The following is a 27,363-nucleotide window of genomic DNA, read 5'->3' as shown; positions in this document are numbered from 1 at the left end:
TGAAAAACATTTAAGTAATTACAATGCTTTCTTATTCTAAAGTTATTACATCCTATGCTACAATCATGTCTAAGTTGCAGTCTTTTGAAGTTGGCCCATCCCCGAACCCCCCCCCCACCTAAAAATTGGTTTCCTACTATGACTAGTTTATTACACATTTCACAACAATGCCGTTCCATTCGTACAAGTTGCGAGAGAATTATTGAAGAAAAAACACCTTTGTTGCACAAGTTGTGCGCTTTCAGATGCATTGAACTCGATACCTCAACCGAGGTTTCGAATTCGATTCAAATATCTTTATGGTGAGAAAAATAATTATTTATCAAAAACTACGTTAATTCAGAGAGAGAGAGAGAGAGAGCTGTTTATCACAATGTTTTATACTATCAACAGCTCTCCATTGCTTTTACCAAGTAAGTATTTATGCTGACAACTATTTTAAGTAATCACCAATAGTGTCCAGTGCCTTTAAGCAAATTGTTTGCGTGTATATAAAACCAACTGGATCTAAACTGGATCAAACAAAAGTGCAAGTTCACATTACGCAAAGGAGAATGAATTCACTTCGGTACAACTTTCTTTGTTGATTTTGGATAATGCATTAATTATTGACAAGGATAAGGAATATTATTACTGAATATGAATAGTTTCTATTTCATTTTATTTATGTGGACATCATGTGAACTGCGAATAAAGCAGTCCATACGAATACACACATCCATGAGCACAATATGACTTGACTTGGGCGATATGTACCAATGTTGACTCTACAAAATACTGTTTCAGGGAGGAATTTTATAGAGGGAGACCCGGGTGGTTGTTTCCGGGGAAGAGTTTTGTTGGGAGAATATTGGAGGAATTTTACGACTCGAGTTAAGGGTAGTCCTAACTTAGGACTAAAGGATATATTAAAAACTTTAAGGCGAGTCCTATTAAGTTAGGACGAGTAACTCGTCCTTACTCGAGATAAGACTAGTCTTAATTCTTTGTGAAACCCACCACTGGTTTAAAAATGATAGTCTTCTAGTACTTAGAAATGAGTTATGCAAAAAGACGTCCCTGTTGTCGCACTGTAAGCAACTATAATGGCCCTTTTCGAAACCACTGCTTAGGCTCGTCCGAAGCCCTTCAGGGCTTCAGAGGAGCGCATACTCAAGCACGCACAATTATCAAAGCAGGGCCAAGCTAGCACGAGCCGAATCCAAAGCCGAAGCCGTGGTTTCGAAAAGGGCCTCTGACGTAGTGCTCATTACCACATCCAATGAGGTGGTTGGTTAAAAATCCCACGAGGCGGTGGGGGCGGGCTTGGGGCTTCATCTTCCCCTTCAGCCAAAGACAGCCTCGCCTCGGCATATGTATGGGCTATGACGTTGCGATTATCGGCTGTCGATATTGAATGTTCGCCAATCTCCCTGACTTCTTCATAAGCCGTTTCTGCATCTAGGCAATATGCAAACGGTATACAAAAAAAGTTTCCATATGTTCAACGGATACATGCAGAAAACAACTTTTAACTAAACTTTTTTCGTGTAACAAACAGCAACATTCTTAAAAAGTGAACACAAAACAATTGCATCTTTTTGGAAATCATAGTTGAAACAGACACACAAAGAAGACAACATGTTTTTAAATCGATTTGTTCCTCTTCTTTGAAATGAAACGAACACCGCGATCATTTTACACCTTTTAAATAGTTTTACATGGGGTTACCGCAAACATTTCTATATCGTATTTCCACCACGCACATCTTAAAATCCTACATATACCTTTTAATGATCGCGTAGTTTATTATTTGTTGCTGTTTCGCAGAAAATGAAGGCCAGTACATGAAATAAAAAATAGCTGGAGCAGCACACCGCAAAAGCGATATTTGTAACGGATGGATGAAACATCCCCAAAAGCATCATATCTGCCCTCTTGATGAGTTTTCTTCCAAACTTTAAAGCAATCGCACAACATCGGTAAACAGTATTTTCCAAAGGCCCACACTTTGTGTATCACAACTTATATAAAATGACAAACCTGTGGAAATTTAGGCTCAATCGGTCATCGGAGTCGGGAGAAAATAACGGAAAAACCCACCCTTGTTTCCGCATGTTTCGCCGTGTCATGACATGTGTTTACAATTAATCCGCTATTCTCGATATCGAGAATTGATAGTTGTTTTAATGTTTTCTCTTAAAATAAAGCATTTCATGGAATAATATTTCAAGGGAAGTCTTTCGCCATTACCTTCTGTAAACCCTGTAAGTTATTAGTAAATCTGTGAACTTTTAATTTTTGTTCTGTTCAGAAAGCCACTGGCTTTAAACAGTTGTAGTTCTAACAAAACTTACGCAAACCAGTATTGTTAAAAAGATTATTGATTTTATTATGTATTGATTTTTGTTTACCTTGGACTTCAAATCTGCTTGACAGATTGGGTCCAAATCGAATGCTTCCTGGTAAAGGGGCTCGTCTGAAGGCCACAGTAGCTCTGTTCGCATCATTGCTGTTTAAACAAGATTTTGTTAAGAAGTAACTATAAATACTAAATAGTAAACTTGAGGATGTAATCTCCTTTGAGGGAGTGGTGGCTCTAAAAAGAGCCGATGTGGTTTAATTAGGTGGTTGTGTTGTTTAATATACAGTTTGCTCAGTATATTTAATGGAGAATGATATCTGAGTTTTTAAATTTGTTTTACTGAAGTTTCTCTTTTGCCCCATGTGCAACGTACCTCCTCCTTGATTTTGAGCTTCCTCGTTTTACTTTTTCTTCACCAAACCACCAAAAATCGAACAAACAATCAAACGTATCAGTCGGATGATAATGCCTTCCAGCCTTCCCCCAAAATGGAAAACAAAATAATAACAATAAAAACAAAACAAATGAACAAATACAAATAAACAAATAAATGGATGTTGCACTAAATGTAGAGCTACTTACGTTTGGTTGATCTGGACAGCAGAATGACCTGGGAAAAAACATAGACTTTGGGGTAAAGTGTCTTAAGGTTGGGATAAATAACATGTTTCTCCCTCTCTCTGACTCAGAGATGTAACCATTTATAGCAAGGAGAGCTAATAGACTAGGCCAAACAGCTTAAACTAAACAGCTTGATGGGGGCTCCAACCCCTGAACCCCCGCAAAGGGCATGACCCCACCAGGGGCCCTTGACCACAGGCCATATATGTTATTACTCTTAATGTCCCCAATATTAATTACATACAGATTGACGCCCATAAGTAGAAATTAAATATTAGAAGGTAAGAATCCTCACAGTGTTATAGTCTTGCATTCCTATTCAATGCAATTTATTGACTGAAACGAATCTGAGTAAGAACAAAACCAAAATCATGTCTTCCCTGAATTTAAATAATTGCACAAGTGGCAAAAAAAAAACTCTAGTTTGAGTTAATTCTGGCTAAATACATCAATTCAAATGTGTGTTATAGACCTTTTTAAGGATTTTCTGCTGAAATTTGTTTGGAAAACCTATAGGCCTGTTTCCCTAATTTTACGAGATCCCTAAATCTCTAAATATGACAGGTAGCCTTACGATCTTTACGAAGCCTGGATGCGACAACCATCAGGCTAATTGCGACCAGGAAAAGTCCGGATGACAACACCGCTGTGATCAAAATAATGTCTTTCCGAGCAATGGTATCCAACGAAGTAGCTCCTGACCCTTAAAACACATAATTACGAGTTCAAAACACATATTGCTTTAAAGACACTGGACACTATTGGTAATTGTCAAAGACCAGTCCTCTCATTTGGTGTATCTCAACAACTGCATAAAATAACAAACCTATGAAAATTTGAGCTCAGTTGCGGTCGTCGAGTTTGCGAGATAATAATGAAAGAAATAAACACCCCCGTCACTCGAAGTTGTGTGCTTTCAAATGCTTGATTTTGAGACCTCAAATTCTAAATCTGAGCTCTCGAAATCAAATTCGTGGAAAATAACTTCTTTCTCGAAAACTATGTCACTTCAGAGGGAGCCGTTTCTCACAATGTTTTATACTACAACCTCTCCCCATTAATTACTCGTCACCAAGTAAGGTTTTATGCTAATAACTATTTTGAGTAATTACCAATAGTGTCCACTGCCTTTAAAGGGTCTGGGTGCTTTTTTGTAGGACACAAAACACAATGTCCACAGATTTTTATGAAACTTACACGGTTTGAAGATTATGACGATAGAAAGCTTCTCTTAAAATATTACTTGCTTGATAATACAAAGGTCGTGGGGTCGAACCCCACCCGAGTCTCCTGAGACGATAATTGTTTTCGTGATTTGTTTTACTCCTTTCTCAAAAACCTCGAGGTGCAGCTGTAGTTTTTGAGAAAGGAGTCAAACAAGTCACGAACATAATTTCGTCTCAGAAGACTCGGGTGGGATTCGAACCCACGACCTTTGCATTATTTAAAGTTGATTCACCTGGTCCCGTTTTTAGCGTCAAACTGCTTATACTCGTTGATTGGCCTTCATTCAAGTCTGTTGTTGCTGGCAATGTTGTGATGGATGCCGGTTGATCTATAAATGATGTCCAAACATAAATTTCATATTAAACTAAAATTAGGCAGTGTTTTTAATATAGGCCTTTGACTGTCTCCATTGTGTGTGTAGCTTGTTCAGCAATCTCCACTGCCACAAATTTGTCTTGTTGAATGTTGTCTAGCTTCAGGGAGAGACAAGAATAACAACATAGTCTTTGAGAATATTGCTTTTCTTGACACTATCTTAACGAGTAGATCAAGCAAACATTATTTCGGGTAAAGGCAGTGATTGAATTCAAGCATGCTTCCCTTTACCCAGCCCGCAAGGATCGTTGGTAGAGACTATGCCACATGTTAAACCACATTATAAGCCTGACATACTGTAGGTGTAAGAGTTTAAACCAAAACTAATAGAAGAAAAAGATTAGCATGGTCCAGGATGGTTGCAACTTGAATACTTTAATAGCGTCACGGTATCACAACTTTGTTTAAATGAATAATCGTTATTTTGCAAACTTACTCCTGAAGCCAATTGTTGTAGAATTGTAGTTGGACTGGTTGTAGAAGGAGTCATGGACGTCACATTGGTATCTTCCTTCGTCCTTCAAGTTCAAGTTTAGAATCGTAAGATTACAGCTTGTCTTGCCGTGATGAAGCGCGTACTTCTCCCTCTGGTCGGAATGAAAGACCTCGTTTGATGGATTGCACGACTGCAGTATGGTGTTGTTGAGTGACCACTCAAAGGTGAAGTTCCTCTTGTCAGTTGTGCCGCTGTCGATCACAGAGCACGGCAAGGTAGCACTCTCTCCTTCTCCTGGCGTAAGTTTTCCATCAGTCTGAACAGCAAAGTTGGCTTTAAGAAAACACAATGAACGCTTTAAGAAAGTTGGCATTAACGAAACATTAAACACAATGAATAATGATATAAGAGATGTAAAATTTGCATCGGGGATACTGAATTTTAATTTTGTTTTTTTTACCCATACAACGATTAAAACAAAAATGAATAATTATATTTCTCTTTTCTGACATGTTTTTGAAATATACAGCACAAAGTTTCAATGTAAAACGGATATGGTAAGTTTACAGATGTATAATGCGTCACTGCAGCATGATGTGGTATCACAGGTGAAACTTCTTAGGTCAGTTGTGCCGCTGTCGATCTTGTAGGATGATAAAAGGGAGCACCCCCTTCCCCCGGGTTAAGTTTGCCTTCTGGTCACCAAAATGGTCTCGTACAATTTTTACAATGATCACGACGTACGTTTTCCTTGCAAACTACTGCTTTTCTTGGTCAATTTCGGAAAATAAGCAGCCAGTTTAACCTACAGCCTATTCTATTTCGCACGAAATCGAATGCTACTGAAAAGGGTCATTCGATTTCATTTTAAGACTGTAAAAAAAAAATATATATATATATAAAAAATATGGTCGGAAATGTGACAGAATGTTATACGGTGTCGATAGAGTAAGTTTACAGTGTGAGCGTTTCGTTATGAACATACGGCACTGGTTTCGGGAAAATTGAAGCAGGTTTCGTTTCGTTTTTACTGCTATACAAATTAGAGTCCGAGACGTTTAAACAACGGTATCATGTAGCATGTTTAATAGTATATATAAACCCACAATTGATATAGTAGGCTTACACCAATTTAGATCATTGCAACTGAACTAACATGACAACCCTAAATCGAAAAGGAAACATGCATTTTAACGACACTGCCTTAAACTGTAACCCTCAATGTTAAACAGGGTAAATTATGGCAAATATAAAGTACGTTTACAGTTTGAGGTTTTCGTTAAGAACAAACCCTAAATCAACAAGGTAAACACGTAACGAAATTTCCTTAAACTATCTATAACCAATGTTTTACAACATAATTTTGCACATTTTTTTCGTACGAGTGTGTCCTTATTTTAGCAACATAAATTGTTGGTAATTTTTGTCAGACAATTTTTAGTAATATTGGTATATAAGAAAAGGTGATAAATTCAACTTGAAGATTCCATTCTTTTTTAGGTAAACACTTACCTTTTTTAACTTTAAGATATGTCATGTTTGAGTAACTGCCGAATACTGCTAATACTGTACACAGAACCACGGCATCATCTGCAAGGCCAACTTCCAATATTTTCAGATTGCCATTGTCTTGATTAAACTCCACAGTCTTGTTCCTGAACGACGTAACAACATTACATCCAGCAATGTAAACACCTTCCATGTTGTCTTTAAGAAATATCCATTTAAATGTGACGTAATCTCGCTCATCACACGGTGGGATCAATGGACCATTTGCAAACCGAGCCTTGCATTCTAACTCTACGTCTTCACCTTCAAAAACTGAGACGACTGGTGGCATGTCTATCATGATGGTCCCAAAAGAGACGCCACCTATTCAAAATACAAAGAAGTATAAATTTACCCAATAGTTGAACCATTCGCAAAGATAATTCACACGAGGTTAGCATTAGTAACTTTACTTTCGTTCGTTGATTTTTTTTTTTTGACACTGCATAAAAGTTTGTTTATTTTTAGGTTGCTTTTCAAATAAAGACCAATACTAGTATTAATGTCTTTATGCACGGTATCTCTATATTGACACTTGACAAATTGGTCTTTTTGTCGACTTATCTTGAAACATAATTCCAATAACATTACATTCGTTTGTATGTTTTTGTTTTTGACACCGCATGATATGTATTTATTTTCAGGTAGCTAAGGCAGTGGACACTGTTGGTAATCCTACTTAAAATTGTTATTCGCATAAAACCTTACTTGGTTATGAGTAATGGATAGCTGTTGTAAGTATAAACATTGTGAGAAACGGCTCCCTCTGAAGTAATAGTTTTCGAGTAATTTTCCACGAATTTAATTTCGAGACCTCAGAATTAGATTTTGAGGTCTCGAAATTAAGCATCTTTAAGCACACAACTTCGTGTGACAATGGTGTTTTTTCATTCATTATTATCTCGCAACTTTGATGACCGCTTGAGCTAAATTTTTCACAGGTTGTTATTTCATGTCTAGATACACCAAGTGAGAAGACCGGTTTTTGACAATTACTAATAGTGTCCATGTCTTTAAGGTAGCTTTTCAAATAAAGACTCAAACTATTAGTAATGTTTTTATGCACAACTTATCTATATATTTACGCTATAGGCTTGACGAGTTCTTCTTTTTGTCGACTTACCTTGAAACATTATTCCGATAATTAACGAGACTGCGAACTCCATTGTGTTAAGGCGACCATCCATTACACTAAGATTTAACGTGATAAGTTCTTCTTAAACCATGTTAAGAAACTGCAGCGAAACCTTAACTAGTACCAGTTCCATCGGCTTAGTGAGGGTATTGCTGGTCGATTGGAAACAATGTAAAGCAAGAAGTGATGAAACTTTTACTTTTTGCAAACATGCACACTATTTACCTTAAAAGAGAAACTACTGTCAATCTTCTTTCGTGAGGGTTGGTTCCACTATCATTTTCTTCTCTACCTATCAAACAAAACGGCTGCGAAAACAACAGCTTTCAGGCTCAAGGCTAGTAAAAGGTTTCGTTTTTCTCTATTAGAACACAGAATGCAGAAAAAAGGTTCACACGTTTGGCAAAAAAAAAAAAAAATAATAATAATTTGGTTACAATAATTACCGTTTACGTCGTATCATGAAATTCATGTTACTCAACCAGATCCCGTAATAACCCGTTTCTTCCTTTCACCCGCACCCTGTACTCTAGCAACACCCTTCGATTCACTGGTCCACGTCTTTTGGAACGAAGAAAACTCTTATCACAATGAAAATAGTTTGGTTACAATTACCGTCTACGTCGGTTCATGAAATTCATGTTTGCAAAACCAGATATCGTAACCTGTTTCTTCCATTTATCCGCTGCATCATTCGATTCTTTGGTCCATGACTTTGGAACTCTAATTCCTAGCGATTTAAGAACAATGCCGTCCGTGGGTCGATTAATAAGCTCTCATATAAAAGAAATCTCCTCTCACCAAAAAATGTAACTAAGGCCGTGTCCAAATAGGCGGCAACAGCTACGGCTATGGCTAGATCTTGCGTTCATTTAACGACTTGAGACAAGTGTTAAAAAATGTCTGCCGCGGTGATAACCTTCCGACTCTCCCCGCGATTTCCGCGATATTCCCGCGAGACTGCTGGCCCCGCGAGACTACTGCTCTCGACAACGGTCCCATTATGGGGAGTAGAAGTCGGGCAACCAGCAGTTCGCGCGCGAGCAGAGTGATCTCGACTATCTCACCGCGTGGGACCATTAACGACTTGTCAACAAGTCTAGTTGAAGGATTTGGGTACTTTTTCAAAAAGTCCACAGATTTAAATTAAACTTACAGGGTTTGAAGATAATGATAGTAGAAAGCTTCCCTTCAAATATTACTCACTGAGGTTCTGTAGTTTTTGAGAAATGAGTAAAACAAGGCACAACATAATTTCGTCTCACATGAGACGAAAAGTATTTTAGCATGTAAAATCCCATTATGGTATTATGCCTTACTCATAGCATAACTGGTTTATACGTTTTTAAATGCTAAAACTGAGGCGAAAACTATTTGTTTTACTCTAGCATTTCTCAAAAACTACAGCCCCCCAGTAAGTAAAACTTCAAGGGAAGCGTTTTACTATCATAATCTTCAAACTGTGTAAGTATAATGTAAATCTGTGGGCATTGTGTTTTGTGTTAAGAAAAAAAGGTACATAGACCCTTTAAGCAGAAACCTTAGCTGTAGCCGCTAATTTAGACATAGCTTTTTCTCGCCTTCACTATCTATTTACTTTTATCGTATACAGTTAGCCTGGTACTTGTATTCTTTGTATTTTGTCGTCAGTATTTTGTGATGTTGTTTGTTTTCAGGCTTGTCTTTGTTTCGTCTTCGCTGTTTGTTTGTTTGTCTGTCTGTATAAAGGCTGTTGTCTACAAGCCTCGGCTTACTCTACCAGCCCCATGCTCTTGCTCCTCTCGTGTACATAGTTAATTCGGAGTTACTTATTTATTATTTGCTTTCACAATAATTATATTTATTTTTTATAGGTCTACTTATTTTGCACTTTTGATTTTGTTACCTTTCTATGTGCTGATACAATCTCATATTGTACTATTTTCTCAAAGGAGTATAGAATAAATGTCATATTATAGATTTGACTTGTATTTTTATTATTTCGTACAAAATTGGAAATCTGTTAACGAATGGTACTGGTGTCGTAACTTTACAGTGTGGAAATTGTATTTTCTTTAGGGGAAAAACCCGAAATAAATTAACAAACGGATTTTAAATGGTTTACTACCACTGAATCGAAAAAAAAGTAACATTTTTATTTTAGGGTTTCAGTGTTTCTCCAAGGTTTGTGTTATTGAACAACTAGGTGGTAATCTCTTACAGTACAAACTTCCGTACCATTGGTTTTCCGAGTAGAAACGTAGAAACGTTTAAACACAACGGCATTGGAAGGTTCCATTATCGTAAATTTCGGCAATTTTCATGCTACTTCGCTGCGCTCATACGCATGAAAAAACAGTTTGGTTTAATACGCAAGAGACACTAAATGACACAATGTACAATAAATATTCTGATGCATTGAATTTATTAATTATATATTAATCAGACAGCATGGGGTGTAGGCTTGCATGCACGGAGATGCAAGCTGGAATAACAAAGTATAATGCAAAATATAGGTCTACCTCAAAAAATACGACGGTAAGCAGGAGAGGACGTCTCAGAGCCATTTAAATCACGTCTTTTTTCGTTTTCGGGTCTTGAGTTCCATCAAAGCCTCTTCTTCAGCTATCTTAACACTTTTCTGCTGCTCTACTGATAGGTGCACTGAGCCCCCTTTCTGAAGCTTAGACACTGTCACCCAGCCGGCCTAATTCGTCGGCGATTCCATTTTCTTCTTTCGCTCGGCAACTAACTCTTCAGCCTCCAGAAGCGCTTCTATTGCTGAATCTTGACCATCAACCCTGTTAATCAAGGCAAGCTTGGCCTTCTCTAAATCTATTTCTGTTTTTACCCGCAGAACTCGAACTGTTCGATATTCGTCCAAAACTTGGGATACTTCAGTAAATAAGAGCAAACCGAGTGAACAGCGAACCAGCACCCATGTGCGTAAGCCTGAAGGGCGTTGGCCAGAGGGCATGCGTATATACCATGGTGACTCAAGCGTAACAATAAGTACAACACGTAGAAAAGGTTACGTATATAATGGAGGAAAGTAGGTCCTTTTTGTGCAAAACAAAACTAAATTGTTGCAGCACTTACCCTTTCTCACTCTTACTTGTGTCTCTTTTGAATAATGGCCGATTTCTCCCACCACTTCACACCGAACCACGGCTTCATCTGCAAGGCCTATATTCAATATTATTAGATTACCATTGTCTTGATTAAACTCCACAGTCTTGTTCTTGAACGATGCCACTCTACCACATCGTGCAATTTCATCACCTGGCATGTTTTCCACCCTATAAACTAATGTCCATTTCAGTATAAAGCCATGTAGCCCATCACAGAATGGAATCAATGTACCATTGGCATACCGAGCCTTGCATTCTAATGCTACGTCTTCACCTTCAAAAACTGAGACGACTGGTGGCATGTCTATCATGATGGTCCCAGAAGAAATAGCATCTATATGCAAAATAGAAATAAATTTAAACTTATTCAATCACTGAACAACTCTTCAAAGTAATTTCACGCGAGGTTAGCATTGATAACATTTTTTTTTCTGCAAGTCGCCAGACACACAAGGCCTGAAGCCCACTTCAAGGTGAGGGCTACAATTTGTTTGTTCCAGAGGCGGTTGCCACCTACTCCTGGGGCTGAAACAGGGTTGCCCCTTTACAGTCCATACAGATGATATGCTTGGGATCATCCATCAGAAGCCTGGCTGGTAGAGCAGAAAACACTACCTCCAAAACTTTACGAAGCAATTATGGTTAAATTTCTTGCTTTAAAGACTGTCGCGACAGGAACTCGAACCCACACTCTGCCGATCAAACACCAGACCTTGAATCAGGTGCTCTTAACCGCTATGCCATGCCACGCCTCTACTTCCGTTTTTTAGTGCACGTTTTTGTCTTTGACACTGCATCAACAAGTATTTATTTTGAGGTTGCTTTTCAAATATAAACTAATAATATTTTGAATGTTTTATCGACACTTAAGCTTGACGACTTACCTTGAAACATAATTCCAACAACTATCAAGACTGCGAACTTCTCGGTAATTGCGCCTCCCATTTTTTTGAATAATATTGACACTGTGAAAACGTTGTTGGATCACAGCTCACTTAGGTATTTTGTAAAAGGTTGTTTTAATTCATGACAATCAAAAACATCTCGTCACTCAACAGTACACTGAGAAAACACAACTGAGCAAAACTGATGGTTCGAAACAAAAATTGACATCTGTTCAAGCCAGAAAAGGTGAAGTTCTTACATTTTGCAAACATGCAAACATGCATTTACCTTATAAAAGAGTGAGTATTGGTTCCACTATCGTTTTCTTTCTTACTTAACAAACAAAATGGCTACGAAAACAACTATTTTACAGGTTTAAAGGATTTGGGTACTTTTTGTAACACAAAACACAATGTCCACAGATTTACTTTAAACTTACACAGTTTGAAGATAATGATAGTAGAAAGCTTCCCTGGAAATAATAGTTGCTGTGGCGCTGTACTTTTTGAGAAATGAGTAAAACAATGTCATGAAAATACGTTTTTACAAGCTAAAATAATTTTCGTGTCATGATCACTGAGATGAAAACTATTTCATTACATTGTTTTACTAATTTCTTAAAAACTACAGCACCTCTGCAAATAATATTTTCAGGGAAGCTTTCTACCATCGTTATCTTCAAACTGTGAAGTTTAATGTAAATATGTTGACATTTTGTTTTTTCCTACAAAAAGTACATAGCCCCTTTAAGGGTAGTAAAGGGTTTCGCTTTTCTTTCTTATGTTTTTGAAACACAAAAGGCAGAACAAAAAGGTTCGCACGGTTGTCAAAAAACAAAATAGAAAGACACAAATCTTCAAGGCAAAACTTTTATCACGTTGAGAATCATTGTTACCATTACCGTTAGACTACCGATGTCCTTTTTGTTGCTTACTAGTGTTCATAGGTTTTGGAGGTACGTCGGCCGGTCGACCACGTCAGAGCCAATAAACAGCTCTCCCTGGGTAGTTACACCCACAATTTACATACACGACGAACGTTGCACAAGGTTCCTTTATTGTGATTCATTGCAGCAGGGTGAATATTCATGCATCGGCCTCTGCGATGACGAAACACCTGGCAAGCTTACCCGCGCTATTCGAAGGCGAATGAGTAAACTGTGTGCTTGTGACATACCTGTGAAACAAAGAACTAAAAAACAGCCAACGTGAGTGGAGACAGTCCTGCATTGTTTTTAACAGATTCTATTCATTCGCCTTTGAATAGCGCGGGTAAGCTTGCAAGGTGTTTCGTCATCGCAGAGGCCGATGCATGAATATTCACCCTGCTGTAATAAAGGAACCTTTATGCACTGTCCCTAACTTAAAGGATAGAGCCCTTGTTCTTTAATACAATTTTGAATAGGCTCCGAAGCTGGTTCCTGTCATAAAACTAGCACCATTTGTTGATAAAAGCCCTTTCTATATAGACCAAAATTGGAGACACACCACCCCCCCCCCCCTCATGGTGTGGCAACCTTTTGAAATTGTGGGATACTTCCCAGTTTCGGTTGCCACAGCAATGCATAAAAGGATAACATGTACATCATGTAATTTTTTTTAAACTAATTGACTTGAAATATTGACTTGAAAGCATAAAATGCAGACAATTATTTGTCGGGATCATATTGGCGCGCGTAGTTTCATGACGACACAAATCGCCCGAAATAATCGTGAGTGTAGTTGGGTATGAATTATGACTCTTGACCTTTGTTATTTTTGCGCGCCAGCATGATCCCAATTATTTTTCACTACAAATCTGTTAAGGAACACGCAGATTAATCTCCGTCATATAATGGCCTACCCGGGGGAAATCGTGCGTGGCCGATGCAGAGATTAATAACCGCAGTCTCAGACTTGAAATCAAGTCTACCAAAGGGGAGGAAGCTGAGCACTGAACAATACAGTTGTACCACTACAGTAAAAAGCGGGCATTTTCACTACAATATATAGGCCTAAGAATTGTCTTGCTTGGTTCACAAACACAATGTCTATTTTTTTAAACAAATTTCTTTATTCTTGGATTAAAACTAAATTAATGATTATTTGTCTATTTTGGTTTTCAGTGCTGAACGTCATTTTCAAACTGCGTCATCGCAACAGTTGGAGAAAAAGGATACCATACGGCATAAAATAATCTTTCAATTTACAATAACATTTAGTTTAGAAAAAATCACTTCAGTTACAAAATTCATTGTTTGCTGAGCAAACTGATGTTGTGTTCACGAATCTTCACTTTCTCTCGTCGTCCATTCTCTTTAACATAATCATAATAATGAAAGTTGATTTTGTCCATTATCTTTTTTCATAGTTGTTAATTCTACACATACATGCACTATTTTATCTCTTCAAACAAGTCAATCAATTATACATGCCTTCAAAAAGAAAAGTGAGCCTCCAATAACAAAGACGTTTATACGACACTTCTGTTTTAGACCAAGAATGAACAGCAGCAGAAAGTTCAAACAGTCATGACATTTCATTTTAGTTTGACTCAGTAGATAAATATTTCGGTTGAAAGTTAAATCGATCAAAAGCAAGTACACTGTAGCTGTTTCAACAATCGATAGATAGTGCATAACGCTATCTTCTGTTTAAATCTACCTAATTAGTCGAGAAAATCTCAATCCAAAGCTATCATTTCAAAGAATTATCTTATAAAATATTGCTCTTATTTTTGTTTGTACATTTAATATCGTTTTCATACGTAAATACCAGTTTTTTCGTTTATGTAAGTTATTTAAACAAATTTAATTAGTAAAATTCAGCAAAAGGGGCCCAGTCTAAATCCAATGAGGTGGTTGGTTAAAAATCCCACGAGGCGGTGGGGGCGGGCTTTGGGCTTCATCTTCCCCTTCAGCCAAAGACAGCCTCGCCTCAGCATATGTATGGGCTATGACGTTGCGATTATCGGCTGTCGATGTTGCATGTTCGCCAATCTCCCTGACTTCTTCGTAAGCCGTTTCTGCATCTAAGCAATATGCAAACGGTATACAAAATAAACCGCGCATCTTAAGATTTCCATAGTTTCAACAGATACACGTAGAAAAAACTTTTAACTTTACTTTTTTTGTAACAAACAGCAACATTCTTAAAAAGTGAATACAAAACAACTGCATCTTTTTAGAAATCAGACAGATTTAGTTGAAACAGACACACAAAGAAGACAACGTGTTTTCTAATCGATTTTTTTCTTCCTCCTTGAAACGAACATCATGGCAATTTAAATGGTTTAACATTGTTTTAACCTTTCTATATCGTATTTCCATCTTCCAATTAAAAAAAAAATCCTACTCATACCTTTTAAATATATCAGTGTAGTTTATTATTTGTTGCTGTTTCGCAGAAAGTTAAGGCCACCGCAATTTATATATTGAGCAGTACACCGCCAAAGCCATACTTGTAATGAATTTATGAAACATATATACCCCAAATCAGTCATATCTGACCCTTGATGAGTTTTCTACCAAACTTTAAACAATTGTAGTTCCTAAAACACAACTTTTTTACGCAAAATGAATGTTATTTACTTTCTTACGTATTGATTTTTGCTTACCTTGTTGTTCAAATCTGCTTAACAGATTGGGTCCAATTTGAATGCTTCCTGGTGAGGGAGCTTGTCTGAAGGTCACAGTAGCTCTGTTCGCATCATTGCTGTTTAAACAAGATTAAGAAGTAACTATAAATACTAAATAGTAAACTTGCGGGTACAATCATGTAATCTCCGTTGAGGGAGTGTTGGCTCTGATAAGAGCCGGTGTGGTTTAATTAACAGATTGTGCTCTTTAATTTTCAGTTTGCTCAAATAACCTCCTCTTGATTTTTAACTTCCTTGTTTTGCTTTGTCTTCACCAAACCAACAGACGTATCAGTCGGATGGTGTGCCATAAAAATTGATGATGTTAAAATAATAAAAAATAATAACCAAAATAAATTAATACAAAATAAAATAAACAAATAAATGGATCCTGCACTAAATGTAGCGTTACTTACGTTTGGTTGATCTGGACAGCAGAATGACCTGGGAAAAACAGAAACATTTGGGTAAAAGATTTTTAATGTTTTGATAATAACCATGTTTCCATCTCTCTGAACCAGAGATGTAACAAGGAGAGCTATGCCAACCAGACATGCTTAAAGGGTGGCTGCAGTTTTTTATTTTTTTTTAAACAATTAAACATGACTTTTTAAACCTGAAATACTTTTTTTTATTTAATGCGCAAGTATTTTAAAGGTGGTTTTCAAGAGATTAGGGGAACCCACCCCGCCCCTAAAAGGGAGCCTTCATGTGACGTCATGTCGGGAACCCGAGCCGTCGGGTCCCCTGGCTGTGTGCATATAGAGACGTGTGCATTGTGTGGCCTGGTACCTAGGCGCGTGTTGTTAGGAACCAGACTCTTTTTGCCGACGATATGTTTGAATTCCCGACGTGACGTCGATGGTAGGGGGGCGGTAACAATCCACAAAAGGGGGGCATGACTTATTCGCTAATTACGCAAGTGAGACATGTCGGGGAAAAAACAAAACACATTGTATTGATGTTCAATACATATATCAAAAATAAATGACAGCAAATTTAACTGTTTTATTTTAATTCACTGCAGCATCCCTTCAAAGACACTGGACACTATTGGTAATTGTTAAAGACCAGTCTTCTCACTTGGTGTATATAAACATTATGCACAAAAAAACAAACCTGAGAAAATTTGAGCTAAATTGTCGTCGAAGTTGCGAGAGAATAATAGAAGAAAAAACACTTTTGTCGCTCAAGATGTTGTGTGCTTTCAGATGCCTTGAATTCGAGACCTCAGCTGAGCTCCCGAAGTCAGATCTTCAAATATTTTAGGGAGAAACACCTTCTTTCTCGAAAACGACGTTACTTCAGATGAAGCCGTTTCTTACAATGTTTTATACTATCAACAACTCTCCTTTGCTAGTTACCAAGTAAGTTTTTATGCTATTGATCATCTTGAGTAATTATTAATAGTGTCCACTGCCTTTAAGAATCCCCACAAATACTCTTGAACGCCTATTAAATTCATTTTATTGACTGAAACAAAACTGAATAAAAACAAAAACAAAATCATGTCTACCCTGAATTAAAATGAATGCATTTAAAGGCAATGGACACTATTGGTAATTACTCAAAATATTTATTAGCATAAAACCTTACTTGCGTGGTAACTAGTAATGGGGGGAGGTTGGTAGTATAAAACATTGTCAGGAACGGCTCCCTCTGAGGTGGAGTAGTTTTCGAGAAAAAAGTAACCTCAGATTTAGAATTTGAGGTTTCGAAATCAAGCATCTGAAAGCACACAACTTTGTGTGACAAGGGTGGTTTTTCTTTCAATAATATCTCGCAACTTCGACGACCGATTGAGCTCAAATTTTCACAGGTTTGTTATTTTATGCATATGTTGAGATACATCAAGTTAGTGAGAAGACCGGTCTTAGACAACTACCAATAGTGTCCAGTGTCTTTAACATAAACAAAAAACCATAGTGAATAAGTGCTAAATATATAAATTCAAATGAGCTTTTCAGACTTGTAATGATTTTTTTGCTGAAACTTGTTTGAAAAAAATATACTGCCATAATTTTCGAGATCTCTAAATCACTAAATATGACAGGTCCTTACGATCTTTACGAAGCCTGGATGCGACAACCAGCAGGCTTATTGCGACCAGTACAAGTCCGGATGACACCGCTGTGATCAAAACAATGTCTTTCCGAGAAATGGTATCCAACGGAGTAGCTCCAGACCCTTGAAACACATAATTACGAGTTCAAAACACACATTGCTTTTAAGGGGCTTTAGGTACTTTTTTTTGTAGGATACAAAACATAATGTCTACATATTTGAATTAAACTTGAAGATTATGATGTTAGAAAGCTTCCCTTAAAATATGTGTTGCTGAGGTGCTGGTGTTTTTGAGAAATGAGTAAAACAATGTCGTGAAATTACGTTTTCTACATGTTAAAATTATTTTCGTCTCATGATCACTGAGACAAAAATTATTTTCATGACATTGTTTTACTCATTTCCAAAATACTACAGCACCTTGGCAAGTAATATTTTCAGGGAAGCTTTCTACCATCATTATCTTCAAACTGTGTAAGTTTAATTTAAATCTGTAGACATAGTGTTTTTGTCCTACAAAAAATACATAGACCCTTTAAATGGTCTTTAAGTACCTTTTTTGTAGGACACAAAACACAATGTCCACAGATTTGAATTAAACTTACACGGTTTGAAGATTATGATGATAAAAAAGCTTCCCTTAAAGGCAGTTGACACTATTGGCAATTACTCAAAATAATTGTTAGCATAAAACCTCACTTAGTAATAGGGAAAGGTGGGTAGTATAAAACATTGTGACAAACGGCTCAGTCTGAAGTGAAGCAGTTTTCGAGAAAGAAGTAAGAAGTAATTTTAAAAGAATTTGATTTCGAGACCCCAGATTTAGAATTTGAGGTCATGAAATCAAGCCTCTGAAAGCACACAACTTCGTGTGACAAGAGTGTTTTTTCTTTCATTATTATCTCACAACTTCGATGACCAATTTTTTTATTGAGCTCAAATTTTCACAGGCTTGTTATTGTATGCATATGTTAGATTCACCAAGTACGAAGACTGGTCTTTGACAATTACCAATAGTGTCCAGGGTCTTTAAAATATTACACTCTAAAAAAGAAGTGTAACAACTTGCTGAGTAAATGTTCTGGGTACCAAAATTGAGTACCTTCTTACGCAATGTTGGGCAACGAGGCGATTTGGCTAGTGCCCTCGAGAAGGTAACTTGTACCTTTTTAAGTTGCATAAAAAAATTAGCCAGTGAAAGCAACTTATGTGTACAAAAACACATTTTCCTCGCCACAGGGTCAAGTTTACCTTGCAACGTACTACAAAATGCTCTTTTTTTGTGGTAAAATGTTGCACGTAATTGGGTAAACTGCTCCTCGTGGAAACTATTTTACCCATAATGCAAAGTGCACATTACACACACACACACACGGACGTATCGTACAAGTCGCATGGCACAAGTCATAATCAAAGATGGATGGGGTGGACATAATTCTAATGTTGCAGGTCGTTGATGTCTGATGTTCATTTAACCACGGTTGTCAAGAGAGAATTTTGGCTTTATGGTAGTTAGTCTGTTTGAGCATGGAGGCTTCCTCCATGGTTGAAGGGAGAAATGCATCACCAGGAAATACGCGGATGAGTAGCTTCAACAACTTCGTCAATAACAGGTCTGGCAAAACCAACCGGCTCTTTTCAGAGCCACCACCGCTTCTAAAAAGAGATTGTTACATGTAGTCTGCTCGCAAGACTTTTGTGTTCGTGTTTCACCCCCTGAATGTACACAAACTCTCCGGTTGTTTTATGCAAGGTGATTATTAGGTTATGATCACCATAGATTAATCGGAAATTATACTGTGCAGTCAAATTCAATGTATATGGCTTTTTAAAAATGTTTTATTAGTGTCCGTGTTTGCTGCAAAAATGCATTACTTCTTTTTTTACTTAACACTAGGGGTTATGGTGCTCATATACTGAGTAAATGGGTAGTCGAATGTTGGGTACATTTTGACACAACAAAGTTGGGTAAGCAATTTGACGCGTAGTTGGGTAGCCGTCGAGTAAATTGAGTAAATTACGACGCAACCTCTGTTGCGTAGCGTTTTACCCTCCAAACGACCATGTTCCCTCTTGAACACCACAAAGAGTAAAATTTTACGCAACATTGGGTATTTTTTTCTCAGAGTGTACTTGCTTGATAATGCAAAGGTCGTGGGTTCGAATCCCACCCGAGTCTCCAAAGACGAAACTTATTTTCGTGATTCGTTTGACTCCTTTCTCAAAAACCATGATGTGCTGTAGTTTTTGAGAAAGGAGTAAAACAATGCAAGAAACTACGAACCCACGACCTTTGCATTATTTGAAATTGACTAACCTTGTCCCGTTTTCAGTGTCAAACTGCTTATGGCCGTGGATTGACCTTTGTTCAAGTCTGTTGTTGCTGGCAATGTTGTGATCGATGCCGGCTGATCTGTTAATGATATCCAAACATAAATTTCATATTACAATAAAATTAGGCGGTGTCTCAATATAGGCCTTTGACTGTATCCATTGTGTGAGTAGCATGTTCAGTATTTCTCCACTGTCACAAGGTTTGTCTTGTTGAAAGTTGTGCTGTGTCTTGCTTTAGGAAGAGACAAGAACAACAACAAAATCTTTGAGAATAATAATTGCTTTTCTTGATACACTATCTTAACGAGTAGGTCCAACAAAAGGCAGTGATTGAAGCCAAGCATGCTTCCCTTTATCCAGCCCGCAGGGATCTTTGGTAGAGATTATGCCACATTTTAAACCCCATTATAAGCCTGACATACTGTAGGTGTAAGGGTTTAAACCAAAACTAATAGAAGAAAAAGATTATCATCATCAAGGATTCCTGCAACGTGAATACTTTGGTGACATCCGGCATTACAACTTGTTTTAAATGAACAATTTTTACTTTGCAAACTTACCCCCGAAGCCAATTGTTGTATAATTGTAGCTGGACTGGTTGTAGGAGGAGTCATGAACGTCACATTGGTATCTTCCTTCGTCCTTCAAGCTCAAGTTTAGAATCGTAAGATTACAGCTTGTCTTGCCGTGATGAAGCCCGTACTTTCCCGTCTGGTCGACGGAATAAAATACCTCGCCTGATGGATCGCAAGACTGCAGTATGGTGCCGTTGAGTGACCACTCAAAGGTGAAGTTCCTCTTTTCAGTTGTGCCGCTGTCGATCACAGAGCACGGTAAAGTGGCGTTCTCCCCTGCTCCCGGAGTAAGTTTTCCATCAGTCTGAACAGCAAAGTTGACTATCGGACAAATTATTATTATTACAATGAGTGATGTGTTTTCATTTCCCGACTTGTGTTCGGAAATGTTGAAGTGTAAACGGTATTGATGTGGTAAGCTTACAGTACGAGGGATTTGAGGCATTGCAAGGTATCAATGTTATTTGGTTTGTGGCAACACCAATATCTACTTGCTGGGTAGATTATATTTTTCTTTAAAGAACTTCCAACTGCTTTATATTCTACTAAAGCGGAGTAGGTTTTCTCGGGACACTTCTCAGTTCTGAAAGGAACTGTCTTACTCTTCAGGACAGTTCGTTTTGTATTATTACTGAAGGGCTACTTACCTTAAAGAACGGGAACAAGTGGCAGTTTATAGTTTTAGATTAAATCACTGATATACACTTGGATAGGATGTTTAAATTAAACTGACATGACAATCTTAAAGCAACAAGCAAATGCATGGACAATAACACTTTATTAATATGTGTTAGCAATCACCAACAGCTTGGAAATAATTTTTTTTCTTCTGAACAATAAAGTAATTTTTGTTAGTAATTGTTTGTCACGATTTATATGTTTAAAAATAGATACAGTTGTTTGGGGGGCTGACGCCGCCTACCCCTTTTGTTACGTCAATCGAGGCAGACTTTGCCTGCAACGCGTAGAGTAAACACACGTGCAAAGTACATGTACGGTTCAAGTCGTGAGTTTGTACGTTTCGAAAACAGTTTTGTTTTCTTCATTTTTCCGGCAATGCCGACCAGGTGTATTGCTGCTGGATGCAGACAAACAACTAAAGATGGGCATGTGTTTCCTGCAGATTCCAAGTATAGGCGGTTGTGTGCCGCGAAAGTCAGACTCACAAGAGCAATAGTGGTCCGATCCGACGTCTGTTCAGCGCTGTGCAGCGAACATTTCGAGCCGTTGTGCTTCGAATCCGGAATACAACACACATTTGACTTGAAGAGAAAAGTTGTTCTTAAACTTGACGCAATCACAACAACTTTTCCAAGGTGGGAAGTCAAAGACGTGACAACAAACTTAGAGGAGCGTATGCGGAACGTGCAAAATTCGGGTAAGTTCGAACGTTGAGGGCATGTTTTTAGCTTGCGATTCATCGTGCAGGGTAATCTGAGTGGACCGTCCGCACAACAGCCGTAGTGCGGGACTGCTCCGTACGTAGGCATCATACCGATCAGGGCCCAATGTCATGGCTCTGCTTACCGTAAGCACAGAACCGGCGCTTACGGAAGCAAGGAATTGTGTGCTTACGGCAAGCGTATTTCAAGGGTTAGCGGCGAATTTTGGATTCTGCGCGTGCGTACTCCACGTTACTAGGCATTCTACGCTTACAAGGCTAGCGCAGAAATTAGGCGCTTGCATATAAGCGAGGAATCGTCATCGTAAGCCCAGAATTCGGCGGTAAGCAGAGCCATGAAATCGGGCCCAGTTACCCAGACGTAGTGTACGGGCCAGACTACACATTTTCTCTTCAATATCGCGCATCGATTGACGTCACGTATAGCGCCCTCTCGGGTCGGGGCCTACTCTTAAATTTGTAAATAAAACGAAAACTAATTTTTTTAGAACCTTAGTTAATAACTGTTTATTCACATGCCACTCATCAAAACACATATCTTAGTGACAAAAGCTTTATTTTGAAAAAATACCACTTCCAGGTGACTTCAAAGGTCACAATAAAGGTCACTTAAAATGTTGGTGATTTTGTGAGATATACTTCAAAGTTAAATTCAACAAGGAAAACAAGGACATGTTTAAAGGCAGTGGACACTATTGGTAATTACTCAAAATAATTATTAGCATAACAACTTACTTGGTGACGAGTAATGGGGAGAGGTTGATGATATAAAACATTGTGAGAAACGGCTCCCTCTGAAGTGATGTAGTTTTCGAGAAAGAAGTAGTTTTCCACGAATTTGATTTCGAGACCTCAGATTTAGAATTTGAGGTCTCGAAATCAAGCATCTGAAAGCACACAACTTCGTGTGACAAGGGTGTTTTTTCTTTCATTATTATCTCGCAACTTCGATGACCAATTGAGCTCAAATTTTCACAAGTTTGTTATTTTATCGGATGTTGAGATGCAGCAAGTGAGAAGACTGTTCTTTGACAGTTACCAATAGTGTCCAGTGTCTTTAAGCTTTCTATAGGTTCCATTATAGTCAATTTCAGGTGGCAAGACTTACCTTTTTTGACTTTAAGATTTGTCTCATTTGAATAACTGTTGGTGTGATCATATGCTGTACACCGAAACACGGCTTCATCTGAAAGGCCTGTATCCATTATTTTAAGATTGCCATTGTCTTGATTAAATTCCACAGTCTTGTTCCTGAACGACGTAACAACATCACATCTAGCAATGTAATTACCTTCCATGTTTTCTTTAAGAAATATCAATTGAAATAAGAAGTAATATCGCTCATCACACGGTGGAATCAATGTACCATTTGCAAACCGAGCCTTGCATTCTAACTCTACGTCTTCACCTTCAAAAACTGAGACGACTGGTGGCATGTCTATCATGATGGTTCCAAAAGAGACGCCACCTATTCAAAACACAAAGAAGTATAAATAAAATTACCTTAAAGTTGAACCATTCGTCAAAGATAGTTCACACGAGGTTAGCATTAATAACTTTACTTTCGTTCGTTGAATGTTTTTTTTGACACTGCATAAAAGTTTATTTATTTTTAGGGTGCTTTTCAAATAAAGACCAATACTAGTATTAATGTCTTTATGCACGGTATCTCTCTGTATTGACACTTGACAAATTGGTCTTTTTGTCGACTTATCTTGAAACATAATTCCAATAACATTACTTTCGTTTGTATGTTTTTGTTTTTGACACCGCATCATATGTATTTATTTTCAGGTAGCTAAGGCAGTGGACACTGTTGGTAATCCTACTTAAAATTGTTATTCGCATAAAACCTTACTTGGTTATGAGTAATGGATAGCTGTTGTTAGTATAAACATTGTGAGAAACGGCTCCCACTGAAGTAATAGTTTTCGAGAAAGAAGTAGTTTTCCACGAATTTGATTTCGAGATTACAAAATTAGATTTTGAGGCTTCGAAATCAAGCATCTGAAAGCACACAACTTCGTGTGACAAGGGTGTTTTTTCTTTCATTATTATCTCGCAACTTTGATGACCGCTTGAGCTAAATTTTTCACAGGTTTGTTATTTCATTTCTAGATACACCAAGTGAGAAGACCGGTTTTTGACAAACACTAATAGTGTCCATGTCTTTAAGGTAGCTTTTCAAATAAAGACTCAAACTATTAGTAATGTTTTTATGCACAACTTATCTATATATTTACGCTATAGGCTTGACGAGTTCTTTTTTTTTTCGACTTACCTTGAAACATAATTCCGATAATTAAGAAGACTGCGAACTCCATTGTGTTAAGGCGATCATCGTTACACTATGATATAATGTGACATGTTTTTCTCAAACCATGTTAAGAAACTGCAGCGAAACCTTAACCTGTACCAGTTCCATCGGCTTAGTGAGGGAAATGCTGGTCGATTGAAAACAATGTAAAGCAAGAAGTAATGAAGTTCTTACCTTTTACAAACATGCGCACTATTTACCTTAAAAGAGAAACAACTGTCAATCTTCTTTCGTGAGGGTTGGTTCCACTATCATTTTCTTCTCTACCTATCAAACAAAACGGCTGCGAAAACAACTGCTTTCAGGCTCAAGGCTAGTTAAAGGTTTCGCTTTTCTTTATTAGAACACAGAATGCAGAAAAAAGGGCACACGTTTGGCAAAAAAAAAAATAATAATAATAATTTGGTTACAATAATTACCGTTTACGTCGTATCATGAAATTCATGTTACTCAACCAGATCCCGTAATAAAATGTTTCTTCCTTTCACCCACACCCTGTACTCTAGCAACACCCTTCGATACCCTTCGATACACTGGTCCACGTCTTTTGGAACGATTTAGCGAGTTAAGAAGAAAACTTTAATCACAATGAAAATAATTTGGTTACAATTACCGTCTACGTCGGTTCATGAAATTCATGTTTGCAAAACCAGATCCCGTAACCTGTTTCTTCGATTTATAAGCTCTCATATAAAAGAAATCCCCTTTTACCAAAAAAATGTAACTAAGGCCGTGTCCAAATAGGCGGCAACAGCTACGGCTATGGCTAGATCTTGCGTTCATTTCTCCCCGCGATTTCCGCGATATTCTCGCGAGACGGCTGGCCCCGCGAGACTACTGCTCTCGACTACGGTCCCATTATGGGGAGTAGAAAGTCGGGCAACCAGCAGTTCGCGCGCGAACAGAGTGATCTCGCGAGAGCACCGCCACAACTCGACTATCTCACCGCGTGGGACCATTAACGACTTGTCAACAAGTCTAGTTGAAGTATCGTCCTTTAAAGGATTTGGGTACTTTTTCAAAATGTCCACAGATTTAAACTAAACTTACAGGGTTTGAAGATAATGATAGTAGAAAGCTTCCCTTCAAATATTACTTACTGAGGTTCTGTAGTTTTTGAGAAATTAGTAAAACAAGTCACAACATAATTTCGTCTCACATGAGACGAAAAGTATTTTAGCATGTAAAATCCCATTAACCAGTTATGGTATTATACAATGTACAATAAATATTCTGATGCATTGAATTTATTAATTATATATTAATCAGACAACATGGGGTGTAGGCTTGCATGCACGGAGATGCAAGCTGAAATAACAAAGTATAATGCAAAATATAGGTCTACCTCGAAAAATACGACGGTAAGCAGGAGAGGACGTCTCAGAGCCATTTAAATCACGCCTCTTTCGTTTTCGGGTCTTGAGTTCCATCAAAGCCTCTTCTTCAGCTATTTTAAACACTTTTCTGCTGCTCTGCTGATAGGTGCACTGAGCCCCCTTTCTGAAGCTTAGACACTGTCACCCAGCCGGCCTAATTCGTCGGCGATTCCATTTTCTTCTTTCGCTCGGCAACTAACTCTTCAGCCTCCAGAAGCGCTTCTATTGCTGAATCTTGACCATCAACCCTGTTAATCAAGGCAAGCTTGGCCTTCTCTAAATCTATTTCTGTTTTTACCCGCAGAACTCGAACTGTTCGATATTCGTCGAAAACTTGGGATACGTTAGTAAATAAGAGCAAACCGAGTGAACAGCGAACCAGCACCCATGTGCGTATTAAGCCTGAAGGGCGTTGGCCAGAGGGCATGCGTATATACCATGGTGACTCAAGCGTAACAATAAGTACAACGCGTAGAAAAGGTTACGTATATAATGGAGGAAAGTAGGTCCTTTTTGTGCAAAACAAAACTAAATTGTTGCAGCACTTACCCTTTCTCACTCTTACTTGTGTCTCTTTTGAATAATGGCCGATTTCTCCCACCACTTCACACCGAACCACGGCTTCATCTGCAAGGCCTATATTCAATATTATTAGATTACCATTGTCTTGATTAAACTCCACAGTCTTGTTCTTGAACGATGCCACTCTACCACATCGTGCAATTTCATCACCTGGCATGTTTTCCACCCTATAAACTAATGTCCATTTCAGTATAAAGCCATGTAGCCCATCACAGAATGGAATCAATGTACCATTGGCATACCGAGCCTTGCATTCTAATGCTACGTCTTCACCTTCAAAAACTGAGACGACTGGTGGCATGTCTATCATGATGGTCCCAGAAGAAATAGCATCTATATGCAAAATAGAAATAAATTTAAACTTATTCAATCACTGAACAACTCTTCAAAGTAATTTCACGCGAGGTTAGCATTGATAACATTTTTTTTTCTGCAAGTCGCCAGACACACAAGGCCTGAAGCCCACTTCAAGGTGAGGGCTACAATTTGTTTGTTCCAGAGGCGGTTGCCACCTACTCCTGGGGCTGAAACAGGGTTGCCCCTTTACAGTCCATACAGATGATATGCTTGGGATCATCCATCAGAAGCCTGGCTGGTAGAGCAGAAAACACTACCTCCAAAACTTTACGAAGCAATTATGGTTAAATTTCTTGCTTTAAAGACTGTCGCGACAGGAACTCGAACCCACACTCTGCCGATCAAACACCAGACCTTGAATCAGGTGCTCTTAACCGCTATGCCATGCCACGCCTCTACTTCCGTTTTTTAGTGCACGTTTTTGTCTTTGACACTGCATCAACAAGTATTTATTTTGAGGTTGCTTTTCAAATATAAACTAATAATATTTTGAATGTTTTATCGACACTTAAGCTTGACGACTTACCTTGAAACATAATTCCAACAACTATCAAGACTGCGAACTTCTCGGTAATTGCGCCTCCCATTTTTTTGAATAATATTGACACTGTGAAAACGTTGTTGGATCACAGCTCACTTAGGTATTTTGTAAAAGGTTGTTTTAATTCATGACAATCAAAAACATCTCGTCACTCAACAGTACACTGAGAAAACACAACTGAGCAAAACTGATGGTTCGAAACAAAAATTGACATCTGTTCAAGCCAGAAAAGGTGAAGTTCTTACATTTTGCAAACATGCAAACATGCATTTACCTTATAAAAGAGTGAGTATTGGTTCCACTATCGTTTTCTTTCTTACTTAACAAACAAAATGGCTACGAAAACAACTATTTTACAGGTTTAAAGGATTTGGGTACTTTTTGTAACACAAAACACAATGTCCACAGATTTACTTTAAACTTACACAGTTTGAAGATAATGATAGTAGAAAGCTTCCCTGGAAATAATAGTTGCTGTGGCGCTGTACTTTTTGAGAAATGAGTAAAACAATGTCATGA

General features: G+C 37.9%; 1 protein-coding gene across 1 annotated transcript; it reads right to left on the bottom strand.

Annotated features, from left to right (window-relative positions):
- Positions 1-409: 409 nt before the first annotated feature.
- LOC117301420 lies at positions 410-27,209 on the bottom strand. The gene is made up of 15 exons (XM_033785396.1): positions 26,830-27,209; positions 25,914-26,279; positions 20,255-20,590; positions 19,678-19,773; positions 17,358-17,483; positions 15,713-15,740; positions 15,276-15,373; positions 10,765-11,130; positions 6,516-6,875; positions 5,004-5,336; positions 4,425-4,520; positions 3,540-3,668; positions 2,927-2,954; positions 2,394-2,491; positions 410-1,440 (listed from the first exon to the last, which is right to left on the bottom strand). Exons 1-15 carry the CDS (start codon positions 26,888-26,890, stop codon positions 1,250-1,252), a joined length of 2,712 nt encoding a protein of 903 aa, XP_033641287.1. The 5' UTR covers positions 26,891-27,209; the 3' UTR covers positions 410-1,249.
- Between the last annotated feature and the right edge of the window lie 154 nt (positions 27,210-27,363).

The sequence above is a fragment of the Asterias rubens genome, chromosome 17 (assembly GCF_902459465.1).
Source record: "Asterias rubens chromosome 17, eAstRub1.3, whole genome shotgun sequence".
In the NCBI taxonomy this organism is placed as follows: Eukaryota; Metazoa; Echinodermata; class Asteroidea; order Forcipulatida; family Asteriidae; genus Asterias; species Asterias rubens.
This window is presented reverse-complemented; position numbering and strand designations above follow the sequence as displayed.

Excerpts from the sequence above, each read along its gene's own strand:
- LOC117301420 (XM_033785396.1), bottom strand. The coding sequence starts at position 26,890 with ATGGGAGGCGCAATTACCGAGAAGTTCGCAGTCTTGATAGTTGTTGGA. Across the intron at positions 17,484-19,677 it reads GACACTGAAAACGGGACAAG|GGTCTGGAGCTACTCCGTTG; the intron begins GTTAGTCAATTT and ends ATGTGTTTCAAG. Across the intron at positions 1,441-2,393 it reads AAGCAGATTTGAAGTCCAAG|ATGCAGAAACGGCTTATGAA; the intron begins GTAAACAAAAAT and ends CATATTGCCTAG.